Consider the following 16,756-nt stretch of genomic DNA (forward strand, 5'->3'; position numbering starts at 1 on the left):
TGCTATACTACGATGTAACCTCCTGTTCAACTAATAAAAGCCAATAGATCAGTCAGTTAGTTGGGCCGAACTGACATGAGCTGTGTTTACAAATGATTCCGGGCTTGGGGCATTTGATCATTTAGCACTGTGCTAACAGCAGCCAGTTCACACATGCAGCCCCACTGACATCAAAAGGCTCATTTGCATGTACATGTAGTACCAGGTCACACACAATAATGTTCTGATAACAGATGGTCTTAAGGAAACCAAAAAAAACGGCCATACTTGCAAGCTGACTTGTACTTTTTGTCAACAATGTCCTCGCAGGTTACACTCTGCTGCTACACATGCTTCTGTTGTGGTGGTGCAACTCAACAACACACCTGTTAAGTGATTGGCTGTCTGTCACTTGTAGCACGGCCTGTTATCAAGGGATATGATTGGCTGTTTATGAACCAGGGAGGGAGCACACTTGGCATTTGTCTGTTTAAATGATTGGCTGTTTGCATGTCACTTGTAGCACCCTCCATTATCAAGGGATATGATAGACTGCTTACGGGGGTTTATGTTTTCATGAGCCAGCGAGGGAGCGAGTTTGGGGTTTGTTAATGCAACCGTTAAACTATCTCACTTTTTGTTATAGATGAAGTGTCTCACGCTGTTATAAATCACTATTGTTTTATTGTCCAGCCCTAGTTGGTACCCAGCTGGGTGATAGAGTAGGCAAAATGAATAATATCAAGCAAAATTTAGAAGAACGCAGTTGGAATAAATCTTCCACACTGTTAGCTGTAGTAGACACTAAAGTTGTAGCAGCTTTATTATTCAATTTTACACTGAAAGTGTCTGTTTATTTTTTGGCAGTGTATAGTCTAAGCTCCGTTCTTAGCTGTGTTGGGAGTCAAATAAAGTCCAGAGATGATAACAGTGAGGTGTTGATGGATGTTTGGGTGATGGATAACCCAAACAATGTTTTCTTCTTTGTCTTTACACCTCTGCTGATAAAACTGTTGCTAATGGTGTCTCATGGCCTTGGCTGCTTTCTAAGCTCTGCTTTAGTGTAGCTCAGTGACAGTGTGTAAATCATGTTGTCTGTTACGTGTAATGACTCATGCTGTAGTTGCGCGGTGTTGATGATGTAAAACGGAGTAAGGCTTAGTCAAGAGGTTGGTTGGGAAATTACTGTTTAGACTTGCTGATAAGCTTCCAGATAGAATAAATTGTAAAACACCTGGAACTGTTTTGTTCTAGATTTAGTCTGCAACATTGCTGGTTGATTGATAATCCTGATCAGTTTTAATGTGAGAGTTGTGTGAATTCTTCTAGGAAACTCTAATGGTTTCAAATATTTAGGTTAGTTTGTCTGGACATAGTTTAGTTTGACTTCCCTGTGTGTAGTGTTTTTTCCTCTTCCAGAGTCGGTTTCCCATCTGCTTCTTTTCATCTTTTCAGTCATACTTAGTAAGAATTGAAAACACCCTTGTATGTTGTGTTTATAATCTAGGAGGAGGCCGGGTGGTTGCAGCATAATCGCTCTCTGTCATCAGCCTTAAAATCATTGTTGTCACTGGCAGAGCCTGAAGCTGTCGACTTAGAGGGAGAGGCGACACGCCTGGCTGATAATTTGCTTCTTTCTGGTTTCAAAGCTCTGTAGTTGTTTTCTGTTAAACAAGGTGCACAACAGTCACGTTTTGTTCTTTGTCAGAGTGGCTGTTCCTAATGAGCACTCACTTGTTCTGTCCAAAGTCCCATGTTGTGATATTCCAGATGGCATGAACATTTTATGTGAAGTTTTATCTTTCTTTTTTAAGACACTGTGATTAATCCTTTGTTCGTACATTTGGTGTTGTTTGTCCCTCTGGTGTCAATCCATACATCCTCTTAGAAGGACGCTGCCCTCAGATAGCTGTCCACTTTTATGTTTCCACTACACATTATGCTCAGGCGGACAATAAGGGCAGAGAGGTGTGTTTAGCTTCCAGTGATGGAGTCATTGGCTTGAAGCTGCAGTTTGAGAGCAGTAGGTTATTTAATCTTAATTACTTTGTGTTTTTTTTTTTTTTTTTATGCAATTCCCCAAAACCAATATGTTAAAACCGTTTCTATTTGATTCCTATAGTTGGTGAGCTAGCAGCTTTACAAATTGTAGTAAATGAACTTGACAATGTACGACAACATTGAAAAACGGTCATTAGTTGTTTCAGCTGGGGTACAATTTAACATTGACCATCTGTACAAGGAGATTATTTGCAGTAGAAGTAGGCTACTGCACAGTGTCTGGAGCAGCTTAAGCTTATTAGAGACTACTTTCTCCACAAGTCATCTCTGTGATCCCATCCCTGTTTATGATGTTTGGGGTTTCACTGATGATGGTCCAGTTTGTGGCTTACTAAAAAAAAAAAAAAAAAAAAAAAGAAAACTGTGACTCAAAGTAGCGAGTATGTAATGGCAATCTGACCGAATGATTTGCTGTGACTGGCTGGAAACTTGAAGTAGTTGGTATAACTTTGCAAACTAAGTTATTGTAGCACAGAAAAGAAAACTGAAGGGTTTATGCTTTGTAGCTATGTTTCCTCACTTTTGAGCGAGACTAAGTTTTAGGTAAATTCTTACAGGCCCGTCAGGTGTTTCCTTTATGGACGTCTCACTTTCATAATACCGCTTCTTTTATAGCCATCCTTGTAAAGCTATGAGATAAGTCTGTTTATTGTCTCTCCTCAGCGTGTTTTTATGTTGACTTTTTGTTGTTGTGTTTGTGTTATTAGCAACATGAACCGTGAGGACCGGAATGTGCTCCGAATGAAAGAAAGAGAAAGGAGAAATCAAGAAATCCAGCAGGGAGGAGGAGAGGCCTTTCCAGCAAATTCCCCTCTCTTCCCTGAACCTTACAAAGTGGTGAGTTAATTTACCTCACGTTCACTTTTGACATGAAAATTGATTAGTCAGTGTAGAGGAATTTGCAACAGTGACAGGAAGTGAGAACTGCACGTACGACCAGGAGCATTTATGTCAACACCGCATCGTCATCACCCGAGCTTATGCTTCTTAAACTACTAAGAGGAATCCTTAACTTCAGGCCTCCGTGGTAGAGAAAGAAACCCTCTTTCCTTTGGTGTCCTCCTGCAGGTGTGTGTGTTCACGCTTCATGCAGTAGTTGTTAGTCTGAAAAAAACCTTTAGTTATTAGTTGATTAGATGTCCTCAAATAAATTCTATGTTTCATTTAGGCTTGAGAAAAAGTTTTGTTGCTTTTCATTTTTTTTTTTTTTTCCCTCTTCTTTTTCACAATGACCTTCAGGATCCTGCAGTCTTGCTTTTGTTTACTGTTGATGTGATGAAAGCTAAATAGGGCAAGATGTGCTTTAATACCCATGCAGGAGTTGTTTAAGGTGACGTGCGTGATTTGTGTGCAGCACAGTACGTGGTTGTGTTGATATTTGTATGTAGGTATTAAAAGCAATATCTGATGCTTTTCCAAACGTTTGACGCTTGAATTAAATAATCATGAGCTGTCAGATAGTCAGCTGTTGACCAACTCTGCACAAAATACAGAAGAGTCGGTTGAGTTGACGGCACCTGTTGTTGCTTAGCTGTTTTGTAGTGCAACTGTAGAAAGTAAACATAAAAACACGCCAGCTTCCCCTCCTCCTGCACCTTATGTGTCTTCACTCTGAGCTCATAGAGACACACATAGATGTAGGCCAGCCAGCCGGCTCCCAGCTCCCGCCCATTCAGTGTAATTGTAAAGAGGATTTGAGTTCTCTGTACTGGTCTAATCTTTGCTACTAACCAGATTTGAGCAGAGGTAAGTGGCTCCTCTCCGTAGCAAGAGCTACACATCAAAGCAGCAGTGAGGAATGTGTCCTGACAGGTTGGGAATAGAGAGGGTACCAGAGGTGAGTGATGAGTGCTGGCCTGTGTGTTTTGGACCACAACAAAGTGAAAGGTAAAAGGCTGACATTGAAGAAGGAAAAGTCCTTGACCTTTCCAAAGGAAGGAAGGCATTTGCAGCAAATAATTCTGTTGTGCATGTTGGTTCTTCTGTTTTCAGAAACTGCTTTTAAGAAACAGGGGTTGGCATTCTGGAAAAAATGTGGAAAAAGCCAACTGTTTAAGTCACTGGCTTTTCTACGCTTTGTATCTCTTGTCTCCTGCTTGTCTGAGTCTTATGTAAGCTTCAGTTTGACTTTTTTTTCCCTCTCTGTCATGCTCCACTAAGTGGAAGTTTACTGTGTTCTGCATTAAAAAGCCATGTGTGCACACAGCTGCAGCTGTGGCCTCCCAGATGTAGACCAGCAGAGCAGTAACATTTTTATGGTGCAGAGTTCACGCACTTGTAACTCAGCTGCACAAAATGAGGAGCAACAAACTTATCTGTTGAAAATTAGAGACACACAATATTTTATTTCGGGGGCTAATTAATTTTTTCAATCAGGGATCCGTCAGATGTGATTATCAAACAGGCCTTTTAAACCAAGTTGTGCCAGGATCTAACTAGCTCCAGAAACTAAGCGGTCCTGAACTCAGGAAATGAAAATCCATGGAGTACATTTATGCTTGCATTTTGACTGCATCTTAAGAAACACAAAGATCAGACAGGTAACAGGTTGAAAACTGATGGCGTAGGTTGTCATTTTTGCAAGTGAAAAGGTAGCAGATCATATTTAGAAGAGATGGCAATCTGTTTTTTTTCTTTGTTGGTTTCTATTATGGAAATGCAATGTTTGAAGTGATGTTTGTAAGAATGGTTCCTGGCTGGCAGGAACTAGTCTCAGCACTGGAGCCTTTTTGTGGGGACAGGAACTGAAACTTGGAACAGTGTTCCTCTGGTCAGCGTGGAGGTAAAGTTCGTGAGTTCCTTAAAAGGTTAGTGAGAATTTCTGTGGATGAAAAGAGCCACGTGAAAAGGTTTTGTCTAAGAGGAATTGTGAGAAAGGATTTTTATTACAGATGAGAAATACAATATGTAGAGAAGTGTATATACGTTTCCTGTTAGATGTGATAGTTTTTCTGTGCAATACAACCGTCTTATTTTTACAGCACGTTTTCATTCTGCCAACACACTGCAGAGTGTTGCAATCAATGTCTTTTGTAAACACTGAGTTTATTGAACAAACTGTGTAATGGTTCGGCTGTTTCTCATTTACCTAAAGCACTTTCTGTTTAGTCTCCTTTGTTTTAAGCATTACCAGCCAACATACATGTCAGCATCAGTATGTGTGATAAGCCATAATATCAGCCCTTTGAAAAACTTGTAGTTTGGAATAAAAGCAGTGTTCCACTGGCAGTCTGATACAGTCATAATAAAACTGATTTATGCTCTTATTACAAAATGGAAACAACCTCCCTTAAAAAAAAAAAATAAATAAAAGAAATAGGCGATGCTACAGTTCACCAGCTTCACACGTGTGAGCCAGGCGATGCTAGCAGGAGGTAGTGGAGTGCACATTATGACCAAGCTAGTTACATTTCCTGCCAGCAGATAACGGCTTGCGTTTCCTCACCGTCTGTGTGAGTATGTCAAACAAAACAGAGGTCTGAGGCTGCATGTGTAACTGGATATTTTGTCACAGGCTGATTGCAAACAGGTCGGCTGGAACCCATGGCCTTAAAGTGATTGATTAACCTCTGTGTTGGAACTATGGGTAGACCATTATCTGTGTTCACAGATGGGTGTGGACTGATCTGGCCCCAGTTTGAACAAGCGTAACTGTGTGATTGGCTGATTGTGCCTCTCTCTATGTTTAGTCAATTATTTCAAATGTAATACTGGTGACACACGGGGTTAAGATGTAATTTGTTTCTTGTCTTTTGTGGGATGAAAATGTGCATTTCCCGTTATGCTCATTTTGCTTATTTGACTGGTTTTAAGTCTTTTTGTGTAGAAGCGATTTTTTTTTTTCCTCCATTGTCAGTGTTTTTGATGGAAAGCAATTAACCCAAGTGTTGAACTTGTGCCCATAATGACTGTTTTCTCTCACCACCCCTCTATCCTCTCTGCTTTCCCTCTGTTCATTTTTCTCTCATTCATTTTCTTCTCAATGAATTTTCTGTCTCTTCTTTCTCTTTTTTCTTTTTTTCTCCATCGTCACACTGTCCTCTGCCCCACCTCCTCTTCTCCCATTCTCTGCTTCTCTCTTCAGTCCAGCAAGGAAGATAAACTGTCCAGCCGTATTCAGAGCATGCTGGGCAATTACGACGAGATGAAAGAGCCCATCGGTGACACACTTCCAAAGCTTGGCGGTAAACCTTCTAACAGCTCGTCTTCCTCTGAGGAGAAATCAGGCCCACCTTTGTTTGGCGGGGACCAGCGTGGTGTCGGTAGTGGTGGCAGCAGCCAGAGCAGTAAGTGGACTCCTGTTGGTCCCGCAGCAGGTGGATCTTCATCCCAATCCCAGAAACGCTCAGGACTCCAGGGTGGGCACGGCAGCCAGAGGGGCAACGGAGGTAGTAGCGGCAGCAGTAGTAGCCAAAGACACGGAGGAGAGGTGCGAGAAAAGAAATCAAGTAAACATAGTGGAGGGTCGGAGCACTCAAAGTCACACACATCGAGTCCGGCCAAGGGCTCTCTGAGTTCCTCCAGCAGCAACAGCCACTCACGGAGCTCCCTGTCTGCCGAGCAGCATCACAGCAAGGAGCGCTACCGCTCCAAGTCCCCACGAGACAGAGAGGCCAACTGGGACTCGCCCTCACGGGTTCACACCTCCTTCACCAGTGGACAGCACTCAAGTCAGGCCTTCCCCCCATCTCTCATGTCCAAGCCCGGCTCCATGCTGCAGAAGCCCACGGCCTATGTGCGGCCTATGGACGGCCAGGAAACAGCAGAACCCAAGAGCTCACAAGCAGAAAGCTACAGCGGACAGTCGCACAGCAGCACCATGGGAGAGATGAAGTCCAACGGCAAGGCCTCGCTTTCCAAACTCAAGATCCCCTCACAACCTGTGGAGGTATGGCTTCAGTTTCATTCTACTTTTAATTAATTCTGAACCCTGCAGCTTATGTTCACTACTCACAAAAGGCCATGCTGTGTTTATGTGGTGCTTAAGATATAAATCTATAGTAGTGGAGGTTGAAGACTTAAAATGGCAGAGCACTTTTTAAATGGAGCATATATTCATAAAGATGTAATAACTGAATTAAATTGCCTCACAGTGCATTACACATGGTCTGAATGAACTCATAGGTCTCATAAAATGCCTATAGAGTGACTCATGTACTCAAAATGGAAACTGCCTCTCACCTGCTGCACTGACTTCATGTTGTTTATGAACACATGTGCTGAGTATGATGTTTCTGTCTTAAGGGCCCTGGTGATGCCAACTGTGTCGATGAAATTCTGAAGGTATGTACATCATTGTATTTTGCTAAAAAAGAAACTGCTTCTCAGGCGAGCGGTTCATCATGAGAATTCAGAGAAAGACCTCGAGTTAATGAGAGAGCATTCTGTGTTACTCACACCTTACGACTCATTTGCACATTTTTCCCTCTCTGTGTGTGTGTGTGTGTGTGTGTGTGTGTGTGTGTGTGTGTGTGTGTGTGTGTGTGTGTGTGTGTGTGTGTGTGTGTGTGTGTGTGTTGTGTGTGTGTGTGTGTGTGTGTGTGTGTGGTGTGTGTGTGTGTGTGTGTGTGTGTGTGTGTGTGTGTGTGATTTTTTTTTTTTTGCTTTCTTTCAGGAAATGACTCAGTCGTGGCCCCCTCCGCTGACAGCCATCCACACCCCCTGCAAAACAGAGCCCTCCAAGTTTCCATTCCCTACCAAGGTCAGGATTGCACCACTGGCTGTGTTGACTGTTAGATTCAAATGATTATGTGTCATGATTAATTAATGAGGATTAATTGTTTGTTTATTACTTTTGTATGGTCCAGACAGACCTTGCATAACATAACATGCAGCCAACCCAGAGAAACCTTGTCCGGTGGTTGTCTGAACTATAAAGAGATGAGATTTGTTATTGATAGAAGGTTGACATTGATATAAAAGGTTCAAGTACTTTTCAGCCAGTTTTGGTATTTCTTTAATTAACTTCTTGCATGTAAACATGTATGGCCACAAAAAATCCCTTATTGATTAATTTCACCTATCATCATTATTATTATTATTATTATTATTATTAACTAATCTCAAATATGACAATCAAGCATGAACAAACAGGTTCATGAAACTAATTTGGATTATTTTTTTATTTTTTCCCCAGGACTCTCACCCTTTTCCAGGTGGACACAGTGAGTATTGCACGCACACATTTCAGATCCACATTTTGACACAAAATATTTCAAAAAGTATATGTTTTATATTTCTAATACACGTTTATGTTTACTTATTGCTCATGAGTCTTTTTTGTGTTTCTTTTTTTTTTTTTTTTTTTTTTAAGAGCGAGGCAGTTCCTCCAAGAGCTCCAGCAGCCACCAGTCCAAAGCTTGCGATGACCAGCCCACGTAAGTACTTCATCCTTTTCCTCTTTTCCTCTGCTCTCAATCGCTTGTTTGTAGTTTTTCCCAGTATTGATTCAGGCAACAGAGAGCAGGATACTAAAACAAATATTTATGATGAATTAAGAAAACAGACATGCAGACATAGCCGCTGTAAGTTATGTAGACACATCCAGCGTTCCCAACCTGCAGCTATTACACTGCTGTAATAAAATACAAAGATTTAATTATGTTTCATTCCTGTATCTCAGTATGCTGGAAGATGACCTGAAGCTGAGCAGCAGCGAAGATAGTGATGTAGAACAGGAGTCTACCAAGAATGCCTCAAGGAACACGTCAGCAAGGTAAAGCACAGTGCATAGTAAATTTACTATTGTGAAACTTGAATGCTGAATTTTTGTCGTGACTGTGTTAGAAAGGTGTTGACTCAAGTCAAAGTTTTGAGGCTGCAGTGGTGTTTAGCCTTGCTTTTTATTGAAAGGTGTTTGTTATATTGTGTTCCTTGAGAAAAATGGGTTGGATTATACACTTTCCTCTATGAAAAATGAAAGGATAGCAGTTATTGCAGGGATATTGGATTGTCTTATATTTACAGAGGATCTCTTCTTTTAGAGGATCTGTCTATATGTGTGTGTGTGTGTGTGTGTGTGTGTGTGTGTGTATATATATATATATATATATGTATATATATATATATATATATATGTATATATATATATATATATATATATATATATATATATATATATATATATATATATATATATATAAAATCAATCAGTTTATGTGAAACTATACAACATATGCGGCTATTAGTTGTTTGTTTGATCAGAAATACAGTTTATCAGGTTTCTCCATAGAGGTAGAAACTCCTGAAACGTGGACAGTTGTGTTAATAATTTGCACATTTTACCAGTTTTAAAAACTGGGTCCTCGTTGCTGCAGTACATGGTTCAGCAGGGTGTCTGTGCAGAGTGGGGTGGCATCTCTACAATGTTTTTAGACAGTGTGCTGTTTCATATTGAGTTGATCAAAATGTGACTGAAAGTGCACTGTACACCTTTTGCGCACAACATAATATCATCTGACTCCCTCATCTGTAACGACAGCAATAACAGTGAAGGAGCGGAGCAATCGAGGGATGACTCCAGCAGCCACAGCGGCTCAGAGAGCAGCTCGGGCTCAGACAGCGAGAGTGAAAGCAGCACGACAGACAGTGAAGCCAACGAGCACCCACGGCCCGCCTCTCCCGAAGTAATGATTTAACCACAACTTTATACAAAGCTCTAGTGCTACTTAATTAGAATTTGGCTCAACCCATTTTATTTCATTGGCACTAACTTATTTTTGTCTTGAGATAGTTATAAGTCATTGAATGTTCTTTCTTCTGCCCAAAATACCATTTTTAAGAAGACATTTTTTTATGTTTGACTAGGCTTCATTCATGATTTTTGCTCACCAAGTCAATTTCTTACCTTTGTGTGTTCTCCCGTTCAGCCTGAACAACCCATGGCCAACAAGTGGCAGCTGGACAACTGGTTCAAGAAGGCAAAGCAGTTCTCCCCAGCTTCTCCGGTGGACAATAATGTTCCAACCAAATGCAAGAAAGAGGGCAGAGATAATAGCTCAGGACGTGGCTATGGTAGCCAGGGAGGGGGGTCAAAAGACTCAGTGGCACCCACCCCAAGTAGGGACCTACGGGCAGCGCAAAAGGGTGCAGAGGGTGGCCGCGGCCGTCAAAAATCCCCCGCCCAGAGTGAAGGTGGCACGAATCCGCGAATCCGTGTGGGTAAAAAACAGCCCAAAAAGTCAGAGAAGCCCCCAGTGGTAGAGGAACCCAAAGGAGGTCTGCGAGTAGAGAGTGAGCCAGCTCCAGAGATCCCTCCTCATCGGCCCAAAGCTGCCACTAAGGGTTCACGCAAACCAAGTATCAAAAAAGAACCCAAATCCTCTCCAAGGCCGACCGCAGCTGCTGTTACCACCACTGTAGATAAACGCAAAGCCAAGGCACCCACCAAGACATCCCAGAAGTCTCGTGAGTTTGTCGATACAGACTCTTCATCGTCCGACTCTGAAGGGAACGAGAGCATCCCGTCGTCGTCGCAGACGCCCAAGTACACAGAGAGTATCAGGACCCCTGTGTGTGTGTTTTCTCCAATGGAAGAGAAAGAGCTCTTGTCTCCACTGAGTGACCCTGAGGAACGCTACCCTGCAAGGCCGCCTCAGCAGCAGGTTTTACTAGTCAAAATAGGTCAGTTGAAATTGCTCATAAGGCAAAGTAGTATTATAAAACTAATACAAATTCTCACTTCATTTGTTTTCCATTTGTCTAGATGGAGTGCACACTCCTGAAGCTTCTCTTTACTTTGGACCAAGTTAAACCATATCCTACCCTTCCCCTTTCCTTCCCTTTTCCTATAGATCTCAGTTTGCTATCAAGGATCCCAGGGCGGCCCTACAAGGAGCCTGTAGAGATAAAAGTGGAGAGAGACGACTCTCTAGACAGGGACAGCAAAGACTTCAGCAAGCAGAGCTCTGAGAAGAGCTCCAGCAAGGCCAAGAGGAAACACAAGGTAGAACACATTTCAGTGCTTTTTCTCTTAAATAAAAAAACTCTTTTAGAAGAGTAAAATGTAAAAACATCTCACTCATCTTTTTACTTTATAAGAAAAATTCAAATGATCTAAAACCCCTGTCCAAAAAACATCTTTTTTTTTTTAACCAAGGTATGTTTTCAGTATGACTTTGCACACTGATTGATGATTCATTTTCATCTTTGTTGAAGGAAGTTGTAATCGCACCACTTTAATGTCTCCATGTCTTACCATAACCTACAAACAGATTTCCATCAAAGCAAGAAACTGCTTTGAGCCAAGGAACAATTGATTACATTTTGGTGATGATCCAGACCTGGACTTTTTGCCATTAGATGATTGTGCATTTTATTTTTAAATCATAGCTTTGGAAATACCTGAGAAAGAGATAGGAGTTGTGTGTCATTGAGCACTACCAGAAGGTTGTACTGAACCTCCAAAGAGTTAAAGTGCAAGGCTGCAATTTTCTATACGTCTTCAGATTAGTTCCCACAGAGGCATTTACACACATCAATAAATCTTGAGTATCCTTTTAATGTGTCTTTACTTTTAATTTTCTGTGATCTCCGTACCTTTAGAATGATGAAGAAGGCACCAAGCCAGAGAGCAAGCGATGCAAGCTAGAGGATAAGTCTCTATCTCATCATAAAAACAGCAGTAAAGAGTGAGTATTTTTCCTTTCCCTCCTGTTCATTATTCACAGTAAACCCTCTGCATTCCAGCAACACTTGGCACACTTGATGTGACAGTAGTGCCTCATATTGCAGAGGCAAAATTAAGCTTGCCAGATGCTTTTTGTCTCTATTCCTAAAATTTACGAAATAAACCCAATAAACTCTTAACGAGCATCATAAAATCAAAGCATGATAGCTCAGTGACGTCTCGTTTATTACATCGAAACCTCTTCAAGTTGTACCTGTTAACCTTTATTCTAATGACGTCTCTGCTGTGTTCTAAGGGGTTCAATGACATGTTAACATTTAATCTTTGAGTGTTAATATTTTGTGACGTTGGTTAAGTATTGCTACACAACAGGTCAATGTAGGTAATACAAAAAAATATATGTATTACAATAATGATCATTTTTATCCAATCAGGTCTAAGAGGTCTTTGGAGAAGAAAGAGGAGCCAGTCCCTTCTCCTTCCATGTCAGGTCTGCAGCGGACACCCAAGGCAGAGCATCCGAGTCGGAAGAGGACAGTCAGCCAGTCCTCCACCTCTTTGTCCAGCGGGACAGGAAGTGGAAAGGAGGGTAGCCACAGCACCAAGGGCAACTCCACCTCCAAACACAGAAAAGGAGAAGACAAGGGACGCAGCACACGTGATGGCAAGGTGGGTGCAAGTAACCTTACTGTAAGGCATTTGCTGTCTGTGTGAAAACCTGGCAAACACCATGGATACTGCGAAGTGTGTGAGTGCAGTCTTTGATCATCTTTGCCAACCATGCAGTGTGTGTCCCCTGGGGGAAGTTGAATAATGAAATCGTTGCTGTGGGAGAAGGGGAGAGGTCGAGAACACTGGCATTTAAATATGATTAAAGTCACTAATGAGTCTAATAAGTGTTTACACTGTGTCTAACCAGCAGCTAATCACTGAATTATTGGGGTGTATATATTGTATATGCCCAATTCCCACAGTGTGCTGTGTATTTCAACCTCATGAATTTTTTCCACACTCGCCCTTTTTCTATATTTTATCCTCCACTTCAAACACCAGACCCCTTATTCCTGAAACTTTATTCCCTCTCTCTTGCCGTCTCTGCAGGAGAAATCCTCAAAGGCCTGTGATAACCAGCTGGCTGTGCCTTCGCTCTCCACGGACGGCTCCAAGTCTCAGAGATCCAAGCTGGTGTTTGAGGACAGGTAAGAGGAGCTCTTTCCACTGTGGATAACCCCACAGTGGGATATGCAGAAAGAACGGCTGTGGGGATCTAGAGTTGCCTTTGATGCATAAAGCTGTAGGAGGTTGGGGAGGTCATGAATAGATGTGCCTGCATACAGGAAAGGTGACGTAAATTTCCATTTTTAAAGGTTTCTCTGCTGGGAATCTCTGTCCTTTTCATGCTAGTAAGGAAACAACATAGTCTTGCTTCTTATTTTTGTGTCTTTTGTTTCAGGGGTTTTATTTATTTATTTTTGGAAGAACTGATGTTTAAGCAGATGGGAAAATGTTTTTGTGTGTACTTTTCAGGGTCTGTGCTTCGAGCAAATCGATGCAGAAACTGAACTATAGCTTAAGCATTGCAAAAGTGTTTGTTACTGAAAGAAATGTTTCAGATTTGATCGGATTTGTTTGACCTGTTAACAACTTTGTTTCAGGGTCCATTCGGCTGATCACTACTTACAAGAGGCCAAGAAACTTAAACACAATGCAGACGCACTGGTAAGAACGAGAGCTTAAAGACTATTTACATGTGTAATTGAGATGTTGCGCTGTTTTGCAACATGCAAAGCCTTGAAAGGAGAGATGTGCTTTATCAACAAAGTCTAGACCTTATTGTAAGACTACATCCTGGTGAGATTTAGCTTGAGCTTTATGCTACTGTTAACACATTTGCTTTATTGGTGAAATGTATGTGATGGTATGGTGTTTATTGTACTGAATTGACCTCAGTTCCATGGCCCATTTTTCTTCTTCCCAGAGTTTTTGAGCAGAAAAAAGAAAGAAAAGGGAAACATGAACGCTTTTCTTACCAGGTCACTGTAACATGAGCTGATGGCTATATTTAACTGCATGTCTGGTATCAGTTACTTTACCTGGGGAGATACCTGATGCTGCTACCTGTTAATTCCAGTCAAAAATATATTTGAAATTATTTTTGTCCCCTATGTAAATGCAAGTGTGAGATCACAATTTAAATGCTACATAAAATTTGACAAAAAAAATGCTACAAACAAACAACACATTGCTGATAATTAAGCAATAATATTTCTAATATTTTATATAATATGTATTATGGGAATGCTTTCAAATTTTTCTGTAAATTACCTGGACTACAATTGAGAACCAATTACAATTCATTAGTCATCTTTTATGTTATACATTCAATCCAAAGGCTAGCATGTACATAACTGAATTATCTGTTGCTGCTGTTATTTACTGAAAAGAGGGTTTCACATAATCCACACCAAATTATGTACAAACAGTCAGTTATCAGTCATTCAGTTAGTTATGTAGCACACCAGGCCAAAAGCTTGTCAAATTAAAAGTCAGTGAAAAGCATTTAGCTCTCTACAGCGAAAAATAGCTGGAAAAGGAAATGCAATATTTGACAGGTACTAGCTCCCTAAAACTCACAACAGTTTTTGATCTGTCCCTGTTCCCCCTTTTTACAGCTGGACCGTTTTGAGAAGGCCGTTTACTACCTGGACGCTGTGGTGTCTTTCATTGAATGTGGTAACGCTCTGGAGAAGAGTGCCCAAGAGGCCAAGTCTCCCTTCCCCATGTATGCTGAAACTGTGGAGCTTATCAAGTAAGGACAAACATGAATACCTTCATTGCTTTATCACTATTGCATTTCTGGGTAGTTCTGCTGTACAGCCATTTCAGGGAACTGTGGAGTTAGAGAAGTGGGCCTTCCAAAGCTCTGTTGCACACTTATCATCTCGTTTCAAGGCTATATTAGCCGCTATTAGCATAGCACTCCCAAATCTCTGAATTGTCAAGCAGATGGGTTATAAAAGGCAGAAGAACGTTTTGGAATTAAAAAGACGATATTTCTGCTTCTGCTGCTCTATTTTGATCTGTGTATTGAATGAAACTGTTAATGAAATAAAAATGTTTCTATGGTGACCAAAACAGTTGGTTCTCTTAGAAACTAAATGTTTTTTCTATCTGTGCAATCAGATACACTATGAAGTTAAAAAGCTATATGGCCCCAGATGCTACTTCAGCAGACAAGAGGCTAGCTGTGCTTTGGTAAGTATGCGGACATTTCCATTTGATGTGGTAGAGTTGTTGTCTTTAAGCTGCGCCTCCAAAGTACTCAAAGTGCTCAAAATTGTTACTATTTGATGAAGAGGAGTTGTCTATTTAAGGGGTCCACATGTCTCTGGTCATTGCTTCCTTTTTGTAACGTTTTAGATCAATGTTATTCCATTTGTTTTTCCAGCCTACGATGCCAGTCCCTCCTCTACCTGCGGTTATTCAAGCTGAGGAAGGACAGTGCACTAAAATACTCCAAAACACTCACCGAACACTTAAAGGTACATTTGTTTCTGAAATCTAGTTTTGCTTGGCAACCCTTCAAAATCCCAGGAAAGCATTATATATTCCATTAATACAGTTCTCCTCTGTGAATGTGTAACCTGCTTCCTCTCTGTGTACATAATGTTCTTCCTCTCATTTTGTTTGACAGAATTCTCTGAGTAACACCCAGGCTCCCTCTCCTGGAATGGGAAAGTAAGTCATGTCCTTCTTAAAGTAATTGTAAAGGAGAAATCTGTGTTTCCCACACAAGCATTGAATGTTGAGAAAAAGTGTCTCAAATGAGTTTAACATTTTCCTAGTCTGAGATTTTCTCTAAAAGTTGAGAATACCATTAGAAATACTGTTTTTTTTTTTAATTATTTTTTTATCAGCACCTATGCAGAAACTTGTTGACCTGCAATAAGTTTCTTGTTTAAGGTTATCAAGTCTTACTGGGCAAAAATTGGATAAATGAATAATATAAATACTACTATGGCTGATTATCAGTTTGTGTTCAGGATACTGAAATCTCGTGCCTTGTTTTTTTTGGTTTTTTTTCTTTCTGTTTCCTGATGTAGTAAGGCAGCGGGTATGCCCTCCCCAGTGTCTCCCAAACTGTCCCCGGGAACAGCCAGTGGTTACTCGTCAGTCAGCAGCAGCAGCAGCGCCAGTTCGTCTGTGACCATACCTCAACGTATCCACCAGATGGCTGCCAGCTACGTCCAGGTCACCTCCAACTTCCTGTATGCCACCGAGGTCTGGGACCAGGCTGAGCAACTATCCAAAGAGCAGAAAGGTAAAACTTTTTTAAAAAAAATTTTTTTGTTTGTTTGTTTGTTTCAAGTGAGAATAAGTAACTACAGGCCCATGCAGAAAACAAAAAATGAGCCTTCTTCAAATGTTAATTCACAGTTATTTATTTCATGAATTTGAAAAATAAAACATTAATGGAGGTATGGAGGCAGAAACATTATCAGTTCATTTTTAAAGCGTAAGTATACATTCTTTTTTGCTGAAATCTGCAACTGGCCCTCACTTGTTGCACTGTGCTCCACCGTTGTGCAGGGTAATGTGAATAGACTGCAGGTTTTTTGTTCCTTGTCAACCCTCTCTCTCCCCTCCTTTTCTGTCATGTCTCATTAAATGCTATGATATCTGAAAAAAAAAAAAGGCAAAATGCACAAAAATGTACAATACAGATAGAAATAGAGATTTTAAATCTCAGGAAGTACTGAATAGTCAATTAATTGTTGGGAGTCATTTCTCAAGCAGAAATAGCAAACATATGCTGTTTTCGGCTTCTCAGATGTAAGGATTTGCTGTTTATTTAAAAAAAAAAAATTTTTTTTAACTGTCATTTTAAATTGAATATGATGAGTTTTGGACTTTTTAAGACATCATTTTAGCTCTGGGAAATTTTTGGGGGGCTTTATTTAAATATTTTCTGACAATTTATAGACTAAACAATTATGATTATTAGCTGATTATTAAACAGTAAACTGAAGCTGATTATTAAAAATATTAAACAGATTAAATGATGATTCAAAATAATTTAAAACTGTC

The 16,756-nt window shown here is 40.6% G+C and overlaps 1 protein-coding gene across 3 annotated transcripts in view; it reads left to right on the forward strand.

Moving 5' to 3' along the window:
- The window catches only part of aff4 (AF4/FMR2 family, member 4), a 32,230-nt gene that overhangs the window by 11,351 nt on the left and 4,123 nt on the right, over positions 1-16,756 (forward strand). For 2 of the 3 annotated variants that reach the window (XM_056396881.1, XM_056396880.1), the window contains exons 2-20: positions 2,748-2,877; positions 6,125-6,928; positions 7,285-7,323; positions 7,655-7,741; positions 8,177-8,204; positions 8,354-8,417; positions 8,663-8,755; positions 9,521-9,665; positions 9,909-10,662; positions 10,833-10,984; positions 11,584-11,669; positions 12,103-12,337; positions 12,770-12,867; positions 13,324-13,387; positions 14,341-14,477; positions 14,852-14,923; positions 15,117-15,210; positions 15,363-15,406; positions 15,772-15,989. In XM_056396881.1, the coding sequence (XP_056252856.1) occupies positions 2,752-2,877; positions 6,125-6,928; positions 7,285-7,323; positions 7,655-7,741; positions 8,177-8,204; positions 8,354-8,417; positions 8,663-8,755; positions 9,521-9,665; positions 9,909-10,662; positions 10,833-10,984; positions 11,584-11,669; positions 12,103-12,337; positions 12,770-12,867; positions 13,324-13,387; positions 14,341-14,477; positions 14,852-14,923; positions 15,117-15,210; positions 15,363-15,406; positions 15,772-15,989 (3,340 nt within the window). In that variant the 5' untranslated portion in view covers positions 2,748-2,751. The remainder of the gene's footprint in view (positions 1-2,747; positions 2,878-6,124; positions 6,929-7,284; positions 7,324-7,654; positions 7,742-8,176; positions 8,205-8,353; positions 8,418-8,662; positions 8,756-9,520; positions 9,666-9,908; positions 10,663-10,832; positions 10,985-11,583; positions 11,670-12,102; positions 12,338-12,769; positions 12,868-13,323; positions 13,388-14,340; positions 14,478-14,851; positions 14,924-15,116; positions 15,211-15,362; positions 15,407-15,771; positions 15,990-16,756) is intronic. The other variant, XM_056396882.1, reaches the window with a different exon arrangement.

This window comes from Seriola aureovittata, chromosome 15 (genome assembly GCF_021018895.1).
Source record: "Seriola aureovittata isolate HTS-2021-v1 ecotype China chromosome 15, ASM2101889v1, whole genome shotgun sequence".
Classification (NCBI taxonomy): domain Eukaryota; kingdom Metazoa; phylum Chordata; class Actinopteri; order Carangiformes; family Carangidae; genus Seriola; species Seriola aureovittata.